The following is a 19470-nucleotide window of genomic DNA, read 5'->3' as shown; positions in this document are numbered from 1 at the left end:
AATAATGATGATGAGCGAGAAAGTTACTCACAAATATCATACCCCAAGACATACTAACCTCTCTCTCATTAGAATAACAGGGGAGATTAGCATTTGGGGGTTGTATGATATTTGTGCATCTAACTTTCTCACACATCATTATTCACAATTTATTCAGATCTATCTAATAATGATAGCAAAAATGGAGGGACTATGTACAGAAAGTGTTGTCATTTCTAAATGGTTCATACCCTCAAATTAAAGCTGACAGTCTGCACTTTAAACTCAATCATTGTATCACTTCATATCCAAAGTGTCTTGGAATACCTGATGGTCAAATCAGGTGCTGGAGTACAAAGCTAAACAACAACAAAAATGGTCACTGCCCCAATACGTTTGGAGCTCACTATATATCAGAATGGGGGAATATATGGGGGATGTATATCTCCAATGTAAGCAAGTAAAAGTGACACCAATATTCATACATCTCCTGCACTACAACTAAGACTGAATAGTGGAGACATCATGTGGCCATCAACTGAACAAACACAACACAGGTGCCGACAGATTGTATAAACTGGCTCCTTCCCTCAAAAAGTTTGTGAACGTGGCACAATTTTTATCCATGACCTAGCTAACATACCCATTATAGTCGACCTCTCTTGGGTACTTCAATGCCCGTAGTTGAGCATCCAGCTTCCGAAGACATCCTTTCAAATCACCGGTTGACATCATTGCGGACCTTGAAGATGCAAATGACAGACAGGTAACGTTACCACAACAATTATTTCATTAACTCTTTTACAATGAATGGATAAAACACAATCTAGCTAACTAACATAAAACAATATAGCTATGTAACGTTACATGTTGGCTAGCTACCAACACAGCTTGCCAGCAAGTTACTTGCTATGTTATAGGCGAACGTTAGTTTTTGTTGAGGTGACTCGTTGTTGCAGTTACTGAAACATACCACGCACAAAATATAATAAATTACCTTATATTTGAGTAGAAGTGCTAGCCAAATTCGCTAGCTAGCTGGACGTGTATTTAGTTTGTTTTGCCCGGGTAAATAACATAATTGCCGCGATTGGTTGCCATGATAAGTGAATCAGAAAAACTAGAAGGAAGATTCATAAGAGCACATTCGTAACTAGATGACGGTAAAAGTTGTTTGTAGACTTCTGGTTTTAATGTCCATGGTAAACTGACGACGACTTATGAAACAAGCTGAACTAACTAAATCCATGTAAAAACGTCGTCTTTACTGTCTGTATTTGAAAGCAAAACATCATTATTCTGGTTAGCTACCTGTAATGTGTTAGAAGAAACAAAGCAATGCACTGCAGATTTTTTTTGTAAAAAAAGTCAAATGGATTTCATTAGATTCGTTAAACTGCTCTGTTGTAGGCCGACCTTTTTACTAGAATAATAGTTTTTTAAACAAAAATGAAAATATTGTAATGAAACAGCAGGGAGCAGGTCTCGAATCCTCGACCTTCGAGCCCCAGGTCCGGCGCGCTATCGACTTTGCCGCAAAAGCATGCTCTTGGGTCGTTAAACTATCATAGTTAAGTACCAATCACAATCGTTAGATGGATTTACTCAGTTACAGCACGCGAAACGTCAAACCAGACAACAGTGCGTGTAAAAAGAGGAGGGCGAAATGAGGAGTTGAAGAAGCCTTATATTGAGTGATAGGGACAGATTAGGCCTGTTGTCACTTTGAGGGCAGTTTTTCTCTACAACAGCGACGAGAGTGGGTGTTTTTGGCCAGCATTTAACGGAGATGGGAGCATCTGGTTGCCGGTAGAAGACCCAAAACTATTCCCACCGAAGTTGTTTACGTTCTGGACTGTGTATACGTCGCGGCGGCGGTACAATCTTCCATACAATTCAGGTAGGTGGCGCTGGTTAGGATGGTCTGTCATTGACAAGACGAGCCTCCCCAATGGCTGGTTGGCTTGTATAATTAATTATATTGAAGAAAGGCGAGGGCTTTAGGTCAATCTAGCTTGATAGTGACATTATCTATCAGTTGCCGAACATAACTTCAAGTTTGACGTTGTTTCCAGCAAGACGCTGAACGTGTTTCCAGCCCACTACTGTCTGACAGTTTATCCAATTACTGAATTAGGCAAACGTCAACAGACGATGGGGCACATAACTCTAGTGCTTGACAGAGTATGGTCCCTCTGTTTACCAAGAGACTTCTTATTACATGACTACAGGTATGCATGAATGTCCTTCTCACTAGCGAAACGTTTGTTAAAGATTGTACATTCAGTAGGCAGCTGATCAGAATGATTTCTCAGAATCTGTATGCTGCGTCACTTTATTGACTGTACACAGACCATTGGGTACAACATTCTCCGTACAGGTAGGCTACCACCTGTTTTTCCATCACTAAGAAGTCAAAACCCACTGTAGATAGTTGCTCATTTTAAACTCAAATTATATGTTTGCGATCACCAGATTCAGTTAAAACACCCCCAAACCCACCTAATTTGAATGCCCCACCCCATGAACCAACTACCAATGTAGACCAACCATATGCCTGTCCTGTGCATTCGCAATAAATCAATTCAGCCAATGTGATCACACCATGCACTGTGCTTTCTCTCCTTTTAAATGAGTGCAAGTTTTTTTTTTTTTTTTTTACTACTGAATTATTTGCTTAAAATAATTGACTAGCAAGCTAGGCTGTCATAAGTATGACAGTAAGACATCAATCCACATTTGAACAAATACACCCTTAGGTCAGTTGAACTGATCCAAACCGTTTAGGCTATGTATCTAGACCTAGTCTAAGCCTACATATCTATGACCTACAGTAACCCTCTCACCATATAACCAGTAGACTCGTGTCAACTTTAAAGATGCAACATGCAGAAATAACTCTGCCTTTTCCTGGTTGCTAGAATTCTAATAAGTGCCTAATTTCAGTTTGTGACAAAATAATGCGTCTGTGTAGAGAATCATTGTACCGTCTAAACCGCTGTGAAATATGTTTTCCATATCCAAAAATAGTGTGTTTTCAGCTGTTTGAAGCTTGTGTACAAAAGTAAAAGATGCAAAAAAAATAAACATAACGGGAATCATGGACATATCTTACAAAGAACATACCTACCACTTTTTAGACTTGCTTTCAATGAGACTGACATATCTAGAACACACATTTCTTTGGATTTGGTCAGCTTGCCCAAAATGTTACATATTGTAGCATTAAGACATTCCCCAGTGTGTTTTTTGAGCAGCCTACAGTCGTAATGCTCCAGCAGCAAGCAGGGAATGCTGAATAACAAGTGCAATGGCATTGCAGCAATGGAGCGACAAGCAGCCTAGGAGCATGCCCACATCACATGGGAAACAGAGAATTGAGAACATGTGAGGAATTCCGAGCAGTGGTTAGGCTAAATGGGCTGGAATTGAGATTCAGCTGTAGTGACAGGGATGGAAGATTCTAGCCTGATCCCAGATGTGTTTGGGCTGTCTTAACAATCACCACGGGAGTTGGCAAGATGGCACAAACTAATCTGAGACCAGGCTATGATTCAGCTCTGAACCATTCTAAGATGCTATTACACGAGAGAAGAGTGTCTGTAGTGTAAACTGTCTGACATGTTGTTTGTCACGTGCCGACTAGGTGTAGTGAAATGCTTACTCACAAGCTCTTTCCGAACACTGCAAGTTAAATGAGAAAAAAGGGGAAACAAACGTGACAAAAACACAAGAATTAGAAATTAAGCTACAAACCCATTCACTGACACTGACTGACAGGGGAGTCGGAGAGAGTTGAATGCATATCACCTAGCGGGTTAACTGAGGCTACTTCTGGTTTATAATATAATACCACGTCAATCTGTGTTGTGGATGGGGGGGGGTTTTCCTGGAGAAAAAACAGGGACATAGCTGGCATGATGGAGGGTAAGTGATAGCAGGCTAAATGGTTTAGGCCTTGCCTCAGTTGCACTGTCTTCTGTCTGATGGGGTAAAGGTTTAGATAGTTGTTCCTGGCCCAAGGATTATAAGGGTAAAGATGGAGAGAGCAGGCTTGATGCATATAGTAACTACACCGAACCAAAATATAAACACGTTCCATGAGCCTGAATACAAGATCCCAGACATTTTCCATACGCACAAAAAGCTTATTTATTTGACATTTTGTGCACAAATGTGTTTACATCCCTGTTAGTGAGCATGTATCCTTTGCCAAGATTATTAATCCACCTGACAGATGTGGCATGTCAAGAAGATGATTAAACAGCATGATCATTACACAGGTGCACCTTGTGTTTGGGACAATAAAAGGCATTTATAAAATGTGCAGTTTTGTCACATCACAATAACACAGATGTCTCAAGTTTTGAGGGAGCGTGCAATTGGCATGCTGACTGCAGGAATATCCACCAGAGTTGTTGTCAGAGAATTTAATGTTATTTTCTGTACCTCCAATGTTGTTTGAGAATTTGGCAGTACGTCCATCCGTCCTCACAACCGCAGACCACGTGTAACCATGCCAGCCCAGGACCTCCACATCCAGGCTTCTTCACCTGCGGGATAGAAACTTAGGAGTATTTCTGTCTGTAATAAAGCCCTTTTGTGGGGGAAAACATATTCTGATTGGCCTGGTCTGGCTCCCCAGTGGGTGGGCCTGTGCCCACCCATGGCTGCACTGCTGCCCAATCATGTGAAATCCATAGATTAGGGCCTAATTTATTTATTAAATTTGACTAATTTCATTATGAACTGTAACTCCGTAAAATCGTTAATTGTTGCATTTATATTTTTGTTCAGTATATTTCAAAATAGCTTGTTGTGCAAAGTCACATTAGAATCTGCCTCGACCCCTTACAGAGACTGTTCCAGAGTGCACTTTCAGGAAGCAATTGCTTTAATTTGATTGGGCTAATGTATGCGAGATGACACATGAAAGCAGAGGCAATCATTGAAATGTTTCTGCGGACAAACAGCTAGGGTCTGAATCCAGGTTAAATTGACCCGTCACGGATGTTTCTCTATTTTGTGACAACCGCTGAGCCCTTCAGTGACTCATCATAGCAGGGTAACTCCAAGATAGATATGCCTGCCATCAGCTGTTGCCATGCCAGTGACAAAAGTAACCAGGAAGTAATCCAGTTTCCCAAACATTTAAACAAGGTAGCACGATGGCCTCCGTTTTTATATTGGATTGTTAAAATAGGACTTTGGCTCAATCAAATGTAATTTACATTAGCAGATGTCACAGAGGGCTATACAGAAACCCAGCCTAAAACCCCAAACAGCAAGCAATACAGATGTGCACAGGAAAAACTCCCTAGAAAGGCAGGAACCTAGGAAGAAACCTAGAGAGGAATCAGGCTCTGAGTGGTGGCCAGTCCTCTTCTGGCTGTGCCTGGTGGAGATTATAAGAGTACATGGCTATTTAAGGCCAGATTGGATAGCCAGGAATTTCCCAATTTAATGCTTAGTAAGTAGATCACTGAGCTACTTCTGTTTTATATTCCTCCTGAGGGAACCTATTCCCTATGTGACGCATGCAGACTGTGCTGCCTGTGTTGTCTTGCCTATACACCAGATCCTGCAGATGGGTCAGGGGCTGTGGAGGGTGGCCAGGAACCAGCAGCTGCAGCAGGAGTACGGAGAGCACTGGGACGCTGGACCTGGCCTTGACGGAGATCCCCAGGATTTGGGGATGGAGATGGGGGCTAACCCAGGCCAGGCTCCCCCCTCCCCCGGGGTGGGCGACCTGCCACCTCACCCCCACCCGCGGCGCCACCCCCAGCACTGCCAAGGGGCAGACATCTACCAGCTGCTGCGTGCCCGCCGGGGGAAGGAGCAGCAGGGTTTCATAGACCTGGAGATGCTTCCTCCAGAGCTCAGCATCACCATCCTGTCCTACCTGAACGCTACAGACCTCTGTCTGGCATCCTGCGTGTGGCAGGACCTGGGCCACGACGAGTACCTCTGGCAGGGGTGAGTAGTAGACTGACAGGGTCTGTGGAAGGGAGGCAGGGGTGAGTAGTAGACTGACTGGGTCTGTGGAAGGGAGGCAGGGGTGAGTAGTAGACTGACAGGGTCTGTGGAAGGGAGGCAGGGGTGAGTAGTAGACTGACAGGGTCTGTGGAAGGGAAGCAGGGGTGAGTAGTAGACTGACAGGGTCTGTGGAAGGGAGGCAGGGGTGAGTAGTAGACTGACAGGGTCTATGGAAGGGAGGCAGGGGTGAGTAGTAGACTGACAGGGTCTGTGGAAGGGAGGCAGGGGTGAGTAGTAGACTGACTGGGTCTGTGGAAGGGAGGCAGGGGTGAGTAGTAGACTGACAGGGTCTGTGGAAGGGAGGCAGGGGTGAGTAGTAGACTGACAGGGTCTGTGGAAGGGAGGCAGGGGTGAGTAGTAGACTGACAGGGTCTGTGGAAGGGAGGCAGGAGTGAGTAGTAGACTGACAGGGTCTGTGGAAGGGAGGCAGGGGTGAGTAGTAGACTGACTGGGTCTGTGGAAGGGAGGCAGGGGTGAGTAGTAGACTGACTGGGTCTGTGGAAGGGAGGCAGGGGTGAGTAGTAGACTGACAGGGTCTGTGGAAGGGAGGCAGGGGTGAGTAGTAGACTGACAGGGTCTGTGGAAGGGAGGCAGGGGTGAGTATAGTTAGAGGCCGTTCAGAATTAATTATTCAAAAATAATGTCACTTATTGTTATTTTGACCAAATAAGATCAGCTTTAAAAAATGTGAAAGGTTCTGATGTTATTGGTCAAAAGACAAATTATTGGACAAAATATCAGAATTGGGCTCCCTGTGTGAACGCGGCCAATGAGAAGTGCGCTACAGGACCTGATATGCCATTACAGATTGTTTTTAATTGTCCACAAATCATTCAAATGGTGCTTGCCACTAGTAGGTATACCATTTACCAGGTTCTGTGGGACAATGTGCTTTTTTTAATGGTTCAAAGAGTTGATTGGGTGATCATGTTTCTAATCGCAAGTCCTCCCTTTTTCTCTGTCGCTCGCTTGTTCCCTGACTTGCTCGCTCTCTCTCTCTGGCTGTGCCCTAGTTTGTGTAAGTCCACATGGGGTCACTGTTCCATCTACAATAGAAGGCTTCCCTATGGCTTCTCATATAGAAGACTCTACATGATGCTAGATGAAGGCAGTCTGACGTTCAACGCTAACCATCAGGAGGTAAGTCATCTCTTTTGCATCTTTATCCCCAATACCTCGTTCTCTTTTTTAAAGCACCACTTCCCCACTGAAACACTCCGGTTTCCCGGACGTAGATAAAGCCGGCTTAATCTGTTTCCGGGAAATAGTTCCTTATATATAAGATTTGGCTAGATGTATACGGGCCAATTAGCTTTTTTTCACTGTATGTTATTGATTCTGCATAGATCAGCCTTCCTCACTATATGAAAACCACAAAAAAAATATGTACACATCACACCCACCACACTTCAGCCCACCTTGAAGACAAATGACTACCAGCTAAATGACCTCTTTACTGCTGATGCATGCATTCTGAAAGACATCACAGCCTCGGAGGTCACTGCAGGTCAAAGCCTGGTTCCCTAGAATCTGTGGAACATTCTAATGGCGTTATTTGGTCTGTCTGTATCGCTAAGTGGATTAGGCTGACTATGGCCAGCCACTTAAAGGGCATGTGATAGCCCCACTGTGTGATGGACTGAGATGGTGCTGTCTGAGTCTCTTCTCTCTACTCTCCCCCTCTAATCCCTCTTTCTCTGTGTATGTTTCATGTTGATCCTCTCTCTTTCTCTCTCCAATAGGGTATCAGTTACTTCATGTCCAAAGGCATACTGGTGGACCACCCCAAGGAGCTGGCCAAGTTCATCTTCTGCACTCGCACGCTCAACTGGAAGATGCTGAGGGTATACCTAGATGAGAGGTGGGTTTTCTTCATCGAATTCTCACTGGGATTTTCTCGAGTTCTCACTGGGCTTTTCTCTAATTCTCACTGGGCTTTTTTCAAATTCTTATTGGATTGTCTCTCATTGCAGGAGAGATGTGTTGGACGAGCTGGTCACGCTGCACAACTTCAGTAACCAGTTCCTTCCCAACGCACTGAGGGACTTCTTCAGACACATCCACGCCCCAGAGGAGAGGGGAGAATATCTGGAGACACTCATCACCAAGTTCTCCCACCGCTTCTGCGCCTGCAACCCTGTCCTGGTCCGGGACGTGGGTCTCAGCCCAGGTCAGTGCACTGCAGGGAGTTGCAGTTCTAGCCTGCAGGGTGTTTAGAGAAGTCGGATGAGTGGAGGGGATTGTAGTTCTGGTGCACGTTATGTTAATTCAGCCTATGTGAGCGGAGGGAGTTGTAGTTCTACAGGATGTTTAGTTTAGTGGAGGGAATTGTAGTAATAAATTAATTCATGGGAATTGTAGTCCTGACAGGTGTTGAGTTGGAGGCAAGATGTGTGTGGGTGCTGGGTTATTTTCGCCGATGATCTAGCCGTCTGCCCATGCTACAGAGTGCTATATCGGTCTGCTAATACAGGACTAGTAAAGGCCCAGCGCACTACTTTTGTAAGATAAATATGGGCCTCCTGAGTGGCACAGCGCTAAAGATGGGTCACAAGGAGCGCTAGAGATGTCACTATAGACCCGGGTTTGATCCCGGGCTGCATCACAACCGGCCGTGATCGGGAGTCCCATAGAGCGGCACACAATTGTCCCAGTGTCGTCCGGGTTAGGGGAGGGTTTGGCCGTGGGTGGGGGGCTTTAATTGGCTCATCGCACTCTAGCGATTCCTTGTGGCGGGCCAGGCGCCATGTTATTATTATTTTAGCTGTCTACAACAGCATATTGGAGTTGAAATTAAAGAATGAATATGAGCTTTAATTTGAGGGTATTTACATCCAAAATGGGTGAATGGTGTAGGAATATGTGGTCCTTCCATTTTGGCTGCTCAGCTGTTCCATGGCCAGGTGTGTGTTATTCCACCATTAGTTCATTTACAGTTTAGCAGATAAAAGGTCTAGAGTTGATTTCAAGTGTGACATTTGCATTTAGAATCGGTTGCTCCTTAACCCTCAATATGAAGTCCAAAAGAGCTGTCACTGCCAGTGAAGGAAGACATCATTAGGCTGAAAAACCAAAACAAACCCAGCAGAGAGAAACATTAGGTGTGGCCAAATCAACTATTTAGTACATTCTTAAAAAGAAAGAACACATTGGTGAGCTCAGGAACACCAAAAGGCCCTGAAGAACACCGGAAACAACCAAGCCCATATTATGGCAAGAATTTTAAGACCTGAAGGTCAGTCAGAGTGAAGGAAAAGCAGCCAACAAGTGCTCAGCATACGTGGAAACTCCTTCAAGACTCTTGGAAAAGCATTCCAGGTGACTACCTTGTGAAGCTGGTTGAGAATGCAAAGCTGTCATCAAGGCAAAGGCTTTGAAGAATCTAAAATATATTTGGATTTTTTTGGTTACTACGTGATTCCATGTGTGTTATTTCATAGTTTTGATGTCTTCACTATCATTCTACAATGTAGAAAATAGTAAACATAACGAAAAACCCTTGCATGAAAAGGTGTGTCCAAACTTTTTACTGGTACTATATATTAATTCAGATTGATCAGGGGGTGCTTCAGCACCTGATAATTCCCGTGGCTATGGTAAGTGGATGTTGTAGTACTGGCAACAGATGGATTCAACCAGTTTAGACGTAGGTCCGCTTTAGAGGACCAAGCCCAAGAAGACACAAGTACTGTAAAAGGCCCTTTACTCCACTAGGAGATAAAAGGAATCGGTGATGTCACTGTAAACACCTGACATCATGCGTCTGTGTCTGTCTGTCTGGCCTGTTCTGTTGACAGCGCTTGCAACCACCTGCCAGTTTCTGCCACAGTCGAGCAACTCCTAACTCTGGGTCCACGCTCAACAAATCCCACAGGCTTTAGGTCTTCTCTCATCTGTTGATCTCCCCACAATGTCTCTAATTTACTAAGGGCTCTGGTGTTACACTTGACCCAAATTGTCCTGTCCTTGTTGAATGAATCAAATGTGTGAGAAATCTTTGTACTAACACTGTCATTGGTCCCTAAAGCCACAATAATCCCACGGGCTTAAAGTGTTAGGAGAGTGAGGGCAGCGCTCCAGCCAATCACAGGACAGCGTTGTAATAACATCTGGCGTGGTTCTCGGCCGTTCTGCGTCGTCCTGGAGGAGAAGCCGGCTGATTTATTATAAACTTACTGGCGATAGACGTGGCAGAGCAGTAAAGGAGGAGCGGAGATGTACGCTCTCACACTTTCTCTCGCTCTCTCCCACTCTAAAGAGACCCCCTGTTCAACCCCTCTTAGTCTGCCCAGAACCAGGGCTGATACCCACACTGTAAGGTCTGAGAATATGAGTAGACACGTCTCTTTCCTTCCCTGTTATGCGTCTTGTCTTAAAGGACTATTATTCACACTTCAGAATATGCTTCTTCTTTTTTTCCCGAAGACACGTCATTCTGAAACTATTTTTCTATCAGCCCTTCTCTTGTTCTGATGCTCTTTTCTGGTCTTCCCTTCGCTCTGTCTCCCTGTCGTTTATTCTTAAACTCCCACCCACCCTCTCAGCCAAGTGATGACCACACAATGAACAGAGAAAGTATTGTTGGACAGAGAAAGACATCACCTAAAACATTGGGGCTGGCTAATATATTGAATACATGTATTTTACTAAGCAGGATAAAAATATATATTTTGTTGGTGTGTGTGCCCCATCACCATTATTGATCTTAAGTCTAAACTAGTTTTTTAGGTAAACACCATAATTTTTATTTATTTATTTTTACTGGTACAATGCTCTTAACCGCTAGGCTAGCTGCCACCCCCACAGCTCCATATACAACTTTATCTTCATTGGATGCTGGGACTTGTTTGACCTCTCTCACATTCTGTCCAACTCTCCTCTCCAGATGCGGTGTATGTGCTCTGCTACTCGCTCATCCTGCTGTCTATAGACTTGACCAGCCCGCACGTCAAGAACAAGATGTCCAAACGCGAGTTCATCCGCAACACGCGCCACGCTGCCCAGAACATCAGCGAGGACTTTGTCGGCCATCTTTACGACAACATCTATCTCATCGGCCACGTGGCGGCCTAACCGGAAGTGACGAGGAGTGGAAGTCGGTGAATACACGAACCAGTGATTGCACTGATATAAGATACTACTTTGGACAATAGTTGTTGCTCGTCATTCTAAATATAGGTTCCTGTACTGCTAGCAATGATGCTTGTACTGGGTGGGAGGCGATCTGTTCTCCGGCTGTAGAGCCAATGGAGACCAAGTAGCTTAGAGATTTGGCCCGCCCACATGAAGTGACAAGGCCTTAAACAGGCTAGACATACAGTGCCTTGCGAAAGTATTCGGCCCCCTTGAACTTTGCGACCTTTTGCCACATTTCAGGCTTCAAACATAAAGATATAAAACTGTGTTTTTTTGTGAAGAATCAACAACAAGTGGGGCACAATCATGAAGTGGAACGACATTTATTGGACATTTCAAACTTTTTTAACAAATCAAAAACTGAAAAATTGGGCGTGCAAAATTATTCAGCCCCTTTACTTTCAGTGCAGCAAACTCTCTCCAGAAGTTCAGTGAGGATTTCTGAATGATCCAATGTTGACCTAAATGACTAATGATGATAAATACAATCCACCTGTGTGTAATCAAGTCTCCGTATAAATGCACCTGCACTGTGATAGTCTCAGAGGTCCGTTAAAAGCGCAGAGAGCATCATGAAGAACAAGGAACACACCAGGCAGGTCCGAGATACTGTTGTGAAGAAGTTTAAAGCCGGATTTGGATACAAAAAGATTTCCCAAGCTTTAAACATCCCAAGGAGCACTGTGCAAGCGATAATATTGAAATGGAAGGAGTATCAGACCACTGCAACTCTACCAAGACCTGGCCGTCCCTCTAAACTTTCAGCTCATACAAGGAGAAGACTGATCAGAGAGGCAGCCAAGAGGCCCATGATCACTCTGGATGAACTGCAGAGATCTACAGCTGAGGTGGGAGACTCTGTCCATAGGACAACAATCAGTCGTATATTGCACAAATCTGGCCATTATGGAAGAGTGGCAAGAAGAAAGCCATTTCTTAAAGATATCCATAAAAAGTGTAGTTTAAAGTTTGCCACAAGCCACCTGGGAGACACACCAAACATGTGGAAGAAGGTGCTCTGGTCAGATGAAACCAAAATTGAACTTTTTGGCAACAATGCAAAACGTTATGTTTGGCGTAAAAGCAACACAGCTGAACACACCATACCCACTGTCAAACATGGTGATGGCAGCATCATGGTTTGGGCCTGCTTTTCTTCAGCAGGGACAGGGAAGATGGTTAAAATTGATGGGAAGATGGATGGAGCCAAATACAGGACCATTCTGGAAGAAAACCTGATGGAGTCTGCAAAAGACCTGAGACTGGGACGGAGATTTGTCTTCCAACAAGACAATGATGCAAAACATAAAGCAAAATCTACAATGGAATGGTTCAAAAATAAACATATCCAGGTGTTAGAATGGCCAAGTCAAAGTCCAGACCTGAATCCAATCGAGAATCTGTGGAAAGAACTGAAAACTGCTGTTCACAAATGCTCTCCATCCAACCTCACTGAGCTCGAGCTGTTTTGCAAGGAGGAATGGGAAAAAATGTCAGTCTCTCGATGTGCAAAACTGATAGAGACATACCCCAAGCGACTTACAGCTGTAATCGCAGCAAAAGGTGGCGCTACAAAGTATTAACTTAAGGGGGCTGAATAATTTTGCACGCCCAATTTTTCAGTTTTTGATTTGTTAAAAAAGTTTGAAATATCCAATAAATGTCGTTCCACTTCATGATTGTGTCCCACTTGTTGTTGATTCTTCACAAAAAAATACAGTTTTATATCTTTATGTTTGAAGCCTGAAATGTGGCAAAAGGTCGCAAAGTTCAAGGGGGCCGAATACTTTCGCAAGGCACTGTATATCCAGCACACAAGTAGCATACGAACATATAACCAACTACTTCCAGCTTAACCACGCAAAAGTGTAGCTCCAGTATGTTAACGAAGTCAAGAAGAAGTTAAACATATGCTATGAACAAGGACTGAATATTATTACAGCAACAATTAGCAGTTGTGGTTCACATTATGTTTTGTGAATTACTCTAACTATGAGTTTTGAGTTTAATATTCTGGTTTTCTTTTTTTAAATGAATGTTGTTTTTGTTGGAATGTTTTTTACGATTAGAGGAACTTAAAATAATGACTAATGGGCTGGTAGAAACTCCACTGCATTTTTGTCCTTAACTTTGTGAGCTGGATTAAATTGGATGGAATGAATATGAATTTCCAAGAGGCACAACAATAATTAATCCAACCACATTTACAACATGGAATCCTTTTATTTTTATCAGAGAACTTCAAAGGACTATTTGTGTCCATTCCAAAGTATTTTATGAGTTGTAAAGTAATTGCCATGGGTCATACTCTGAATTGATGTGTGTGGATGACTCGAATGTCCATGGGAATCTCAGAGCATCCAATTTTGAGTTAGTAATGTGAACTCTCATCTGCATGCATCTCGGCTGGGTCGTATTAATTAGTGTGCAAAATTGAAAAGTTTTTTGCCTACGGAAGACAAAATGTTTCTTATTGGACAAGTCCAATTAGTTTCTCAATGTTGCAATCCATTTTCTTCTATTTGGCGCCTAATGAACACAACACTGGTAATACAGCTTTTGATTGCTGATGGAAAAATAGGTTTCAGAGTTGAGGACAATTGTTCAGTGAGTTTTTACCTCGGCCCAAGCTGGGATAGGTAATGTTGATAAATGAAGTTGTTAGTGTATCTGTTACTTTATCCTTTTGTGTTGACAGGCATTCTACCCCTTCAAAACAGGCTGGATCCCAAATGGCATCCTATTGCCTATGTGTTGCACTACAGTTGAACAGGGCCCATAGGGCTCGGGTCATAAGCAGTGCACTATATAGGGAATAGGGTGTCATTTGGGACACATTCAGGCACTGACTCTAGCACCGATGCCTGTGTTTACACAGGCAGCCCAATTCTGATTACATTTTTTTCCACTCATTGGTCTTTGGACCAATCAAATCCGTTCTTTTCACATCTAGATCTGATTTGTCAAAAGACCAATTAGTGAAGGAAAAAAAAGATTAGAATTGGGCTGCCTGTGTAAACAGCCTAAGTGAAACCACAGATATGAACTTTAATCTTTCCCACCATCCTTTGTGGACTACATTTATCTTGTGATTTGTTTTGTGTGTGTGACTCTGGACTGATGCCTCTATCATGTTTAAATCTTCCTGTCAATCTCTATTCTATGACTGCAACCTCTCACTCTTTCTCTCCCTAACTCTCCCCAGTGACTCTAAGGGCTTGATTCTATTTGCTACAAATGTCCAGAAATATGTCATCTAGATCAGACATACCTCTCTGATATGTAGAATAAGGAATCATGTCCGCTTTATTTGTGACATTTCTATATGCAGTGTTCAGTAGATTGCACGTGACCCAGGACTACAAGATTGTTTCTTTTAATGATTACTAACTAGTGAGCACTTTAACCAGGGGGTGTTTTCTCTTCACACTGCTGTCTTCTGAATCCTAAATCACACTTTAGTTCTCACATATCTGAAGGACTGTTTGTTTTCTATCTGTTGTCTTAGCCATGCAGTCTTTATTATTAGTTATAGTGCCAATAAACAAAATGTTGAAAATGACAACAACTGGCATGTGAACCTGAGCAGAATAACTACTGTGGTAAATGATTGCATACAATTGATTAAAACCCAGATTTTATTTTATTTGCACATGTATAGAGATTTATATTTAAAACAAATATTTTATTTTTATGTATTTTAACAAACAAAAAATGTTTCTCGCATAAGTAGACCTGTTTTTGCACTGACATTTTGTATGAGCACTGGACTGCATGCAGAGAACTGAGTGTTTGCACAGTTAATGTTCTCCACTACCATGATGAATTTAAATTTAAGTGATTTGAGATTATTATCGTAATATTTATGAAATGTTAATTACATGAGTTTAACAGCAGCAAATGACAGTACAGACTTTTCCTTTTCTTCAATTCCATGTACGTTTTAGTTTCCTGTGTGGATTTATGGATTGAGATTTTTATAGACCATTCCCTTTTCAACAGCCTAACAAAACCATTTACATCTGAGATGGGTTGCTGAATGACAACACTGAAAATAAAACATGTCTAGATTGTATACAAATAAAACTGAGAAAATATTCCCCTTGTGTTGAGCTGTGACTATTTCTACAGTGATCATAATGTTTTTATATTCAAGATTGTGACCATTACCGATTCACCCTTTGACTATGTACGCTATATTTACGAATCAAGTCCCCTATATACACCTCTCAAACACTGCTCTCAAAACTACCAAACGGCATTTCAAAGCCCCGATCCATAGTGTATAGAGTTCTATAGAGTTCATCTGAGCCTGTCAGTGTATAGATAGACTGGAGTAAATCGACTCCAGACACAACATGACCCTCGACCTCTAGCGGAGTGTGCTTTATGTGCTGTAAATGAAAAGGGAGAGCATCACAGGGGCCGTCAGCAGAGAGATACAGGGCCCTTGGAGCTGCATGGGAGAGGGGTCAATCTGAGAAAGTTTAGAGAGTGGTGATGCAATGTGTACCCTGACCCCTTTTTAGCTCTCCACAGCGCGGGGAGACAAGGGACCATGTCAAGGAGGGAGAATATATAACTCAACTGTATCTGTCTTCCTCAGACTCATTTCAGGGCCTATGAAAAAAATATAGCAATGACAAATACTCGGCTAAATTGGATGGAGAACTGGTTCATGATTGAATGGTTGGTAACCTACTTTAGATGATACGATCCATTGGCTTAATCATTCATTTAGTACCAGCTTTTTCAGTAAAACACATGTTCGTACTAATTAAGATATGATTAATAGCCTACCTATCATTGTTGCAACAACCACGGGGTTATTCTACATTGAGGACCTAAATCTACAACTGTGCCAAAAGGAGCTCCAAGCGCCTTACATTACTCTTATTATATAAAAACAATACTATTTAATAAAATCCTACATGCAAGTTACATTATTTCATAGGAATCGTCGTGTTTAATTGACTGACATAAATTACTTTCTGATAAGGCAGACTCTTAACTTGAGTAAAGCGATTACGCACGAGTTGACCCTGCAAATCAGTCGAAGATTTGTGCCAAACAATCGACTTATGCGCATAGGGAGGAAGGCTGGGACAAAAGATATGAAAATAAGGATTACAGTTAGTTCACCACACTGACCATAAAATTGTACATGCAACAATATGTAGGTGTCTTATTATTATTCTTTATGCACTTTGTAGTCATTTGCAACATTACATGGAAATTGTGATTGTTTATTATTCTGCACTATTTTTTACTTTTATTTATTACGCAACTTATTAGCCTAGCTCATACATGTTCATTTATTGGGCCATACCGTTCATTTAATTTAGTCTAGGTGTATTTGAAACTGAAATGTATGATGAAATGAGATGTTTTTTTCTACCTTCCAATGAACAGGCTGTATTTGATTCTGCTCTGTTCCCATGGCCTAATCAGGGTTTCCGATAGTTGATGCTGTTTATACAGGTAACATTTTTGTTCGGTGTGGCTGACACCGAGGTTGCCTTTCATTTGGAATGATTGATGAAGTCCTTACGGCTCTCCATATTCTGCAGTTTGTCAACACAACTACCTGCTGAGGGAGCGGGACGCCACGCTGTCGCTGCTGAGACGCGCAGTCTCTGGATGAAACTCGGGGAGATGTGGGTAGGCTTCGAACCCTTAGCCTAGCCTACATTATAAAACTATACGCTGTACTTTTACTAATAATAATAATTGTAATATAACATTTACAAACATTCATATTGTATATTATTATATATTATTGAGGAACAGTAGGCCTGTTCTAAAATTAACCTTCAGAATAGGCCATATACAAAATGCAGTTTGAGAGTTCAAGATAAACTCTACCTAAGTTTACGATTTTTTTTTGCAAACGTATAATATCTTTCTGGAGTTCCATTTACCAGACTTTTGGTCTGGGGGGGGGGGGGGGGCCACCGCATGCATCTCCTTTCATTATTGTGGTATTGAACCACCAATAATGTTTTCTGCCCAAAGTTTTAAATGTGCTTTGGCATCTTTATTATTGGCGTTACTCTCACGCAAGGCTTCCTTGGGTCCAAATGTCAAGCAGATGCCAAAGTTGGGGATGTTCTTAACCATCTGAAACCGCACCTCCCAATTCAAAGACCAAACCCAACGCTCTTGGAAATTGGAAATTCGGTTCCCATAGTCTTTTTTCTTTTTTTTTTGTGTAATTTTACAATTTATGGTTTGGGATTATTGGGTTTTTAATGATTTTCTGCTCTTTTTTTATGTCCTAAAATAGATCTCAATCAATGTGACATTGAAATATTGTGATGTCAACAGACAGCAGTTTTTGAAAGGCAGGAGTTTTGAGTGTTTGTTTTGCTTACCGATTTGATCCATGAGTATAGGCCTATATTGTCTGCAGTTTGTTTCAAAAGCATGCCAATAACTCCATCTGACTGCAAATGTGCACTGATTACGTTACGGAAGTTTTGGTTGGTTGGATCCACTCGGCCCCATAACAACCCTGCGCACAAGGGGATGTGTCAATAATGTTTTAAAAGGGTATGAATACACCTGAAAATGATGATGAAGATCATTTCAAGAAAACACGTTAACTAGGGGTAGTCCTTTGAAATAAATGAATTACCCGTCGGTAGTCCCGCAATGATGGTGCTTGTAGCTGCCCTCCTTGTCTCCGGGTCTTCTTTAGTGCTCTTGAGAACTCTATTTCCTATCGAAAAAGCATCGAATTGCGATTATTTTAGGGAGTTACATGGCATGATAATAATCTAATTATTTGCAATAGCATCGTTATAAGATGTATCTAATAAATTCTCAATACTTAAACAAAGTATATTGGTTGTAGGGAATAAAGCAATTTACGTGATATAAAACGAGATGTCCTTATGATCATTCTTTCAACCTAATTTTCTATGATGAAAATATTTCAGAAATATATTCTATTTTCCTTATGAAATACGTCAGTTCACGTAAATAAATTCAAAGCAGAAACATTATCACAAACAATATTTCCCCTAGCACGTATCAAGTAGCCTTATTGGCCATATCATAAATAATCACGATACGATATTATACTGATATGATTACCTGATATAATTGCTTGTTAGTCCGCTTAAATGTCACATTTGATTTGATCAAGAAACTGTACAAGAGATAACGGACTTTAGTTTTGTCAGAGGTTAAAAGAACTGTAATCTCCAGATGGCCTTCTAATTGAAAATGGGCTGCCTTATTTTGTACTTAAGGTAACGTATGAAAGACGCACGAGGACTTGATTTTTATTGCCGTTATGTCAAGCAGGGGGAAGTCCTTTCAAAGAAGATGGAGGAGTATTGTAGCCCACTGAATGTTTATTTATATAAATGAACGAATCCTACATTTGCTATATGGTTACATGGATACATATTGTTGTTGGGTGGGGAAGATTAAAACAATATCCTACCCCTTTTCTGACCTGACAGAGCAGCAGCAAGTTGGTTGCAGTTGATACTAATGTCATAGTCCATCCCAAAAACAAAATGGTATAAAAAGTTAGCAAAAATCTGAAATCATTTAATGATAATGTAAATAAATGTGTGTTCTCATAATTAATTACAATATGTCCAGGTATAGCCTCTGTACACTATACTGGCTATGAAGCCAAGCCAGTGAAGCAACTAATTGTATAATATAAATCCAGTATATACCATAAGTATGTACACCCTAAACATAGCCCCATCTGCAAACAGGGCCATTCTCTCCATATCCCCCCCCCCCCCACTCTCTCTCTCTCTCTCTCTCTCTGTCTCTCTGTCTCTCTGTCTCTCTGTCTCCTATCCTGCAGCCTAAAGTGTCCCTTATTTTCTGGAGTGGACAGAGAGTCTTCTGGACATCCAACAGCTATGGCCAGCTGTTGTCCAGCTGTGGGGAGCGTTCAGTGACCAAGTCTCTATACCTATCATAGACATCCCATCACAGACACGGCCCATAGGCTGATTCTCTATACCTGTCCTGTCATGGCTATGCTCTGATGAAGGGGAGTTAGGGAACAGTTGTCTTCTGTTTCATACAGGGAAGAAGGAAGGAGACTTTATATCCTATTGGAAAGGGTACTTTTCAAAACCTCAGTCTGGCACTTGGGATTCATTGGAAAGGAATGTGACTGCGAATATGACATGACAATCATTTTCAGCACCAGGACAGTGCTGTCATAGCCATGTACATAACCAAGTTGACTGTTGCAGTCCGTTCTCTCTCCTTATGGTTCTTGTTTCTGAGTCGAATACCTCAAGGTGAGTTCCTGATTCTAAGGCGAGTCCTGAATAAGCC

General features: G+C 42.1%; 2 protein-coding genes across 4 annotated transcripts in view; one reads left to right on the top strand and one right to left on the bottom strand.

Moving 5' to 3' along the window:
* LOC139374727 (centrosomal protein 44) overlaps positions 1 to 19470 on the bottom strand; it is a 40092-nt gene that overhangs the window by 9776 nt on the left and 10846 nt on the right. For 2 of the 3 annotated variants that reach the window (XR_011627727.1, XM_071115843.1), the window contains exons 1-2: positions 977 to 1556; positions 623 to 721 (exon numbers count right to left, since the gene is read on the bottom strand). Coding sequence is in view for 2 of the 3 variants with exons in the window: in XM_071115843.1 (XP_070971944.1) it covers positions 623 to 714 (92 nt within the window). In the remaining variant the exon portion in view is untranslated. Of the gene's footprint in view, positions 1 to 622; positions 722 to 976; positions 1557 to 4428; positions 4533 to 19470 lie in introns of those variants that run through there. The other variant, XM_071115844.1, reaches the window with a different exon arrangement.
* Positions 1618 to 15242, top strand: LOC139374728 (F-box only protein 8-like). The gene is made up of 6 exons (XM_071115845.1): positions 1618 to 1879; positions 5558 to 5955; positions 7029 to 7155; positions 7758 to 7876; positions 7989 to 8185; positions 10901 to 15242. Exons 2-6 carry the CDS (start codon positions 5567 to 5569, stop codon positions 11086 to 11088), a joined length of 1020 nt encoding a protein of 339 aa, XP_070971946.1. The 5' UTR covers positions 1618 to 1879; positions 5558 to 5566; the 3' UTR covers positions 11089 to 15242.

This window comes from Oncorhynchus clarkii, chromosome 19, assembly GCF_045791955.1.
Source record: "Oncorhynchus clarkii lewisi isolate Uvic-CL-2024 chromosome 19, UVic_Ocla_1.0, whole genome shotgun sequence".
Taxonomy (NCBI): Eukaryota; Metazoa; Chordata; class Actinopteri; order Salmoniformes; family Salmonidae; genus Oncorhynchus; species Oncorhynchus clarkii.
This window is presented reverse-complemented; position numbering and strand designations above follow the sequence as displayed.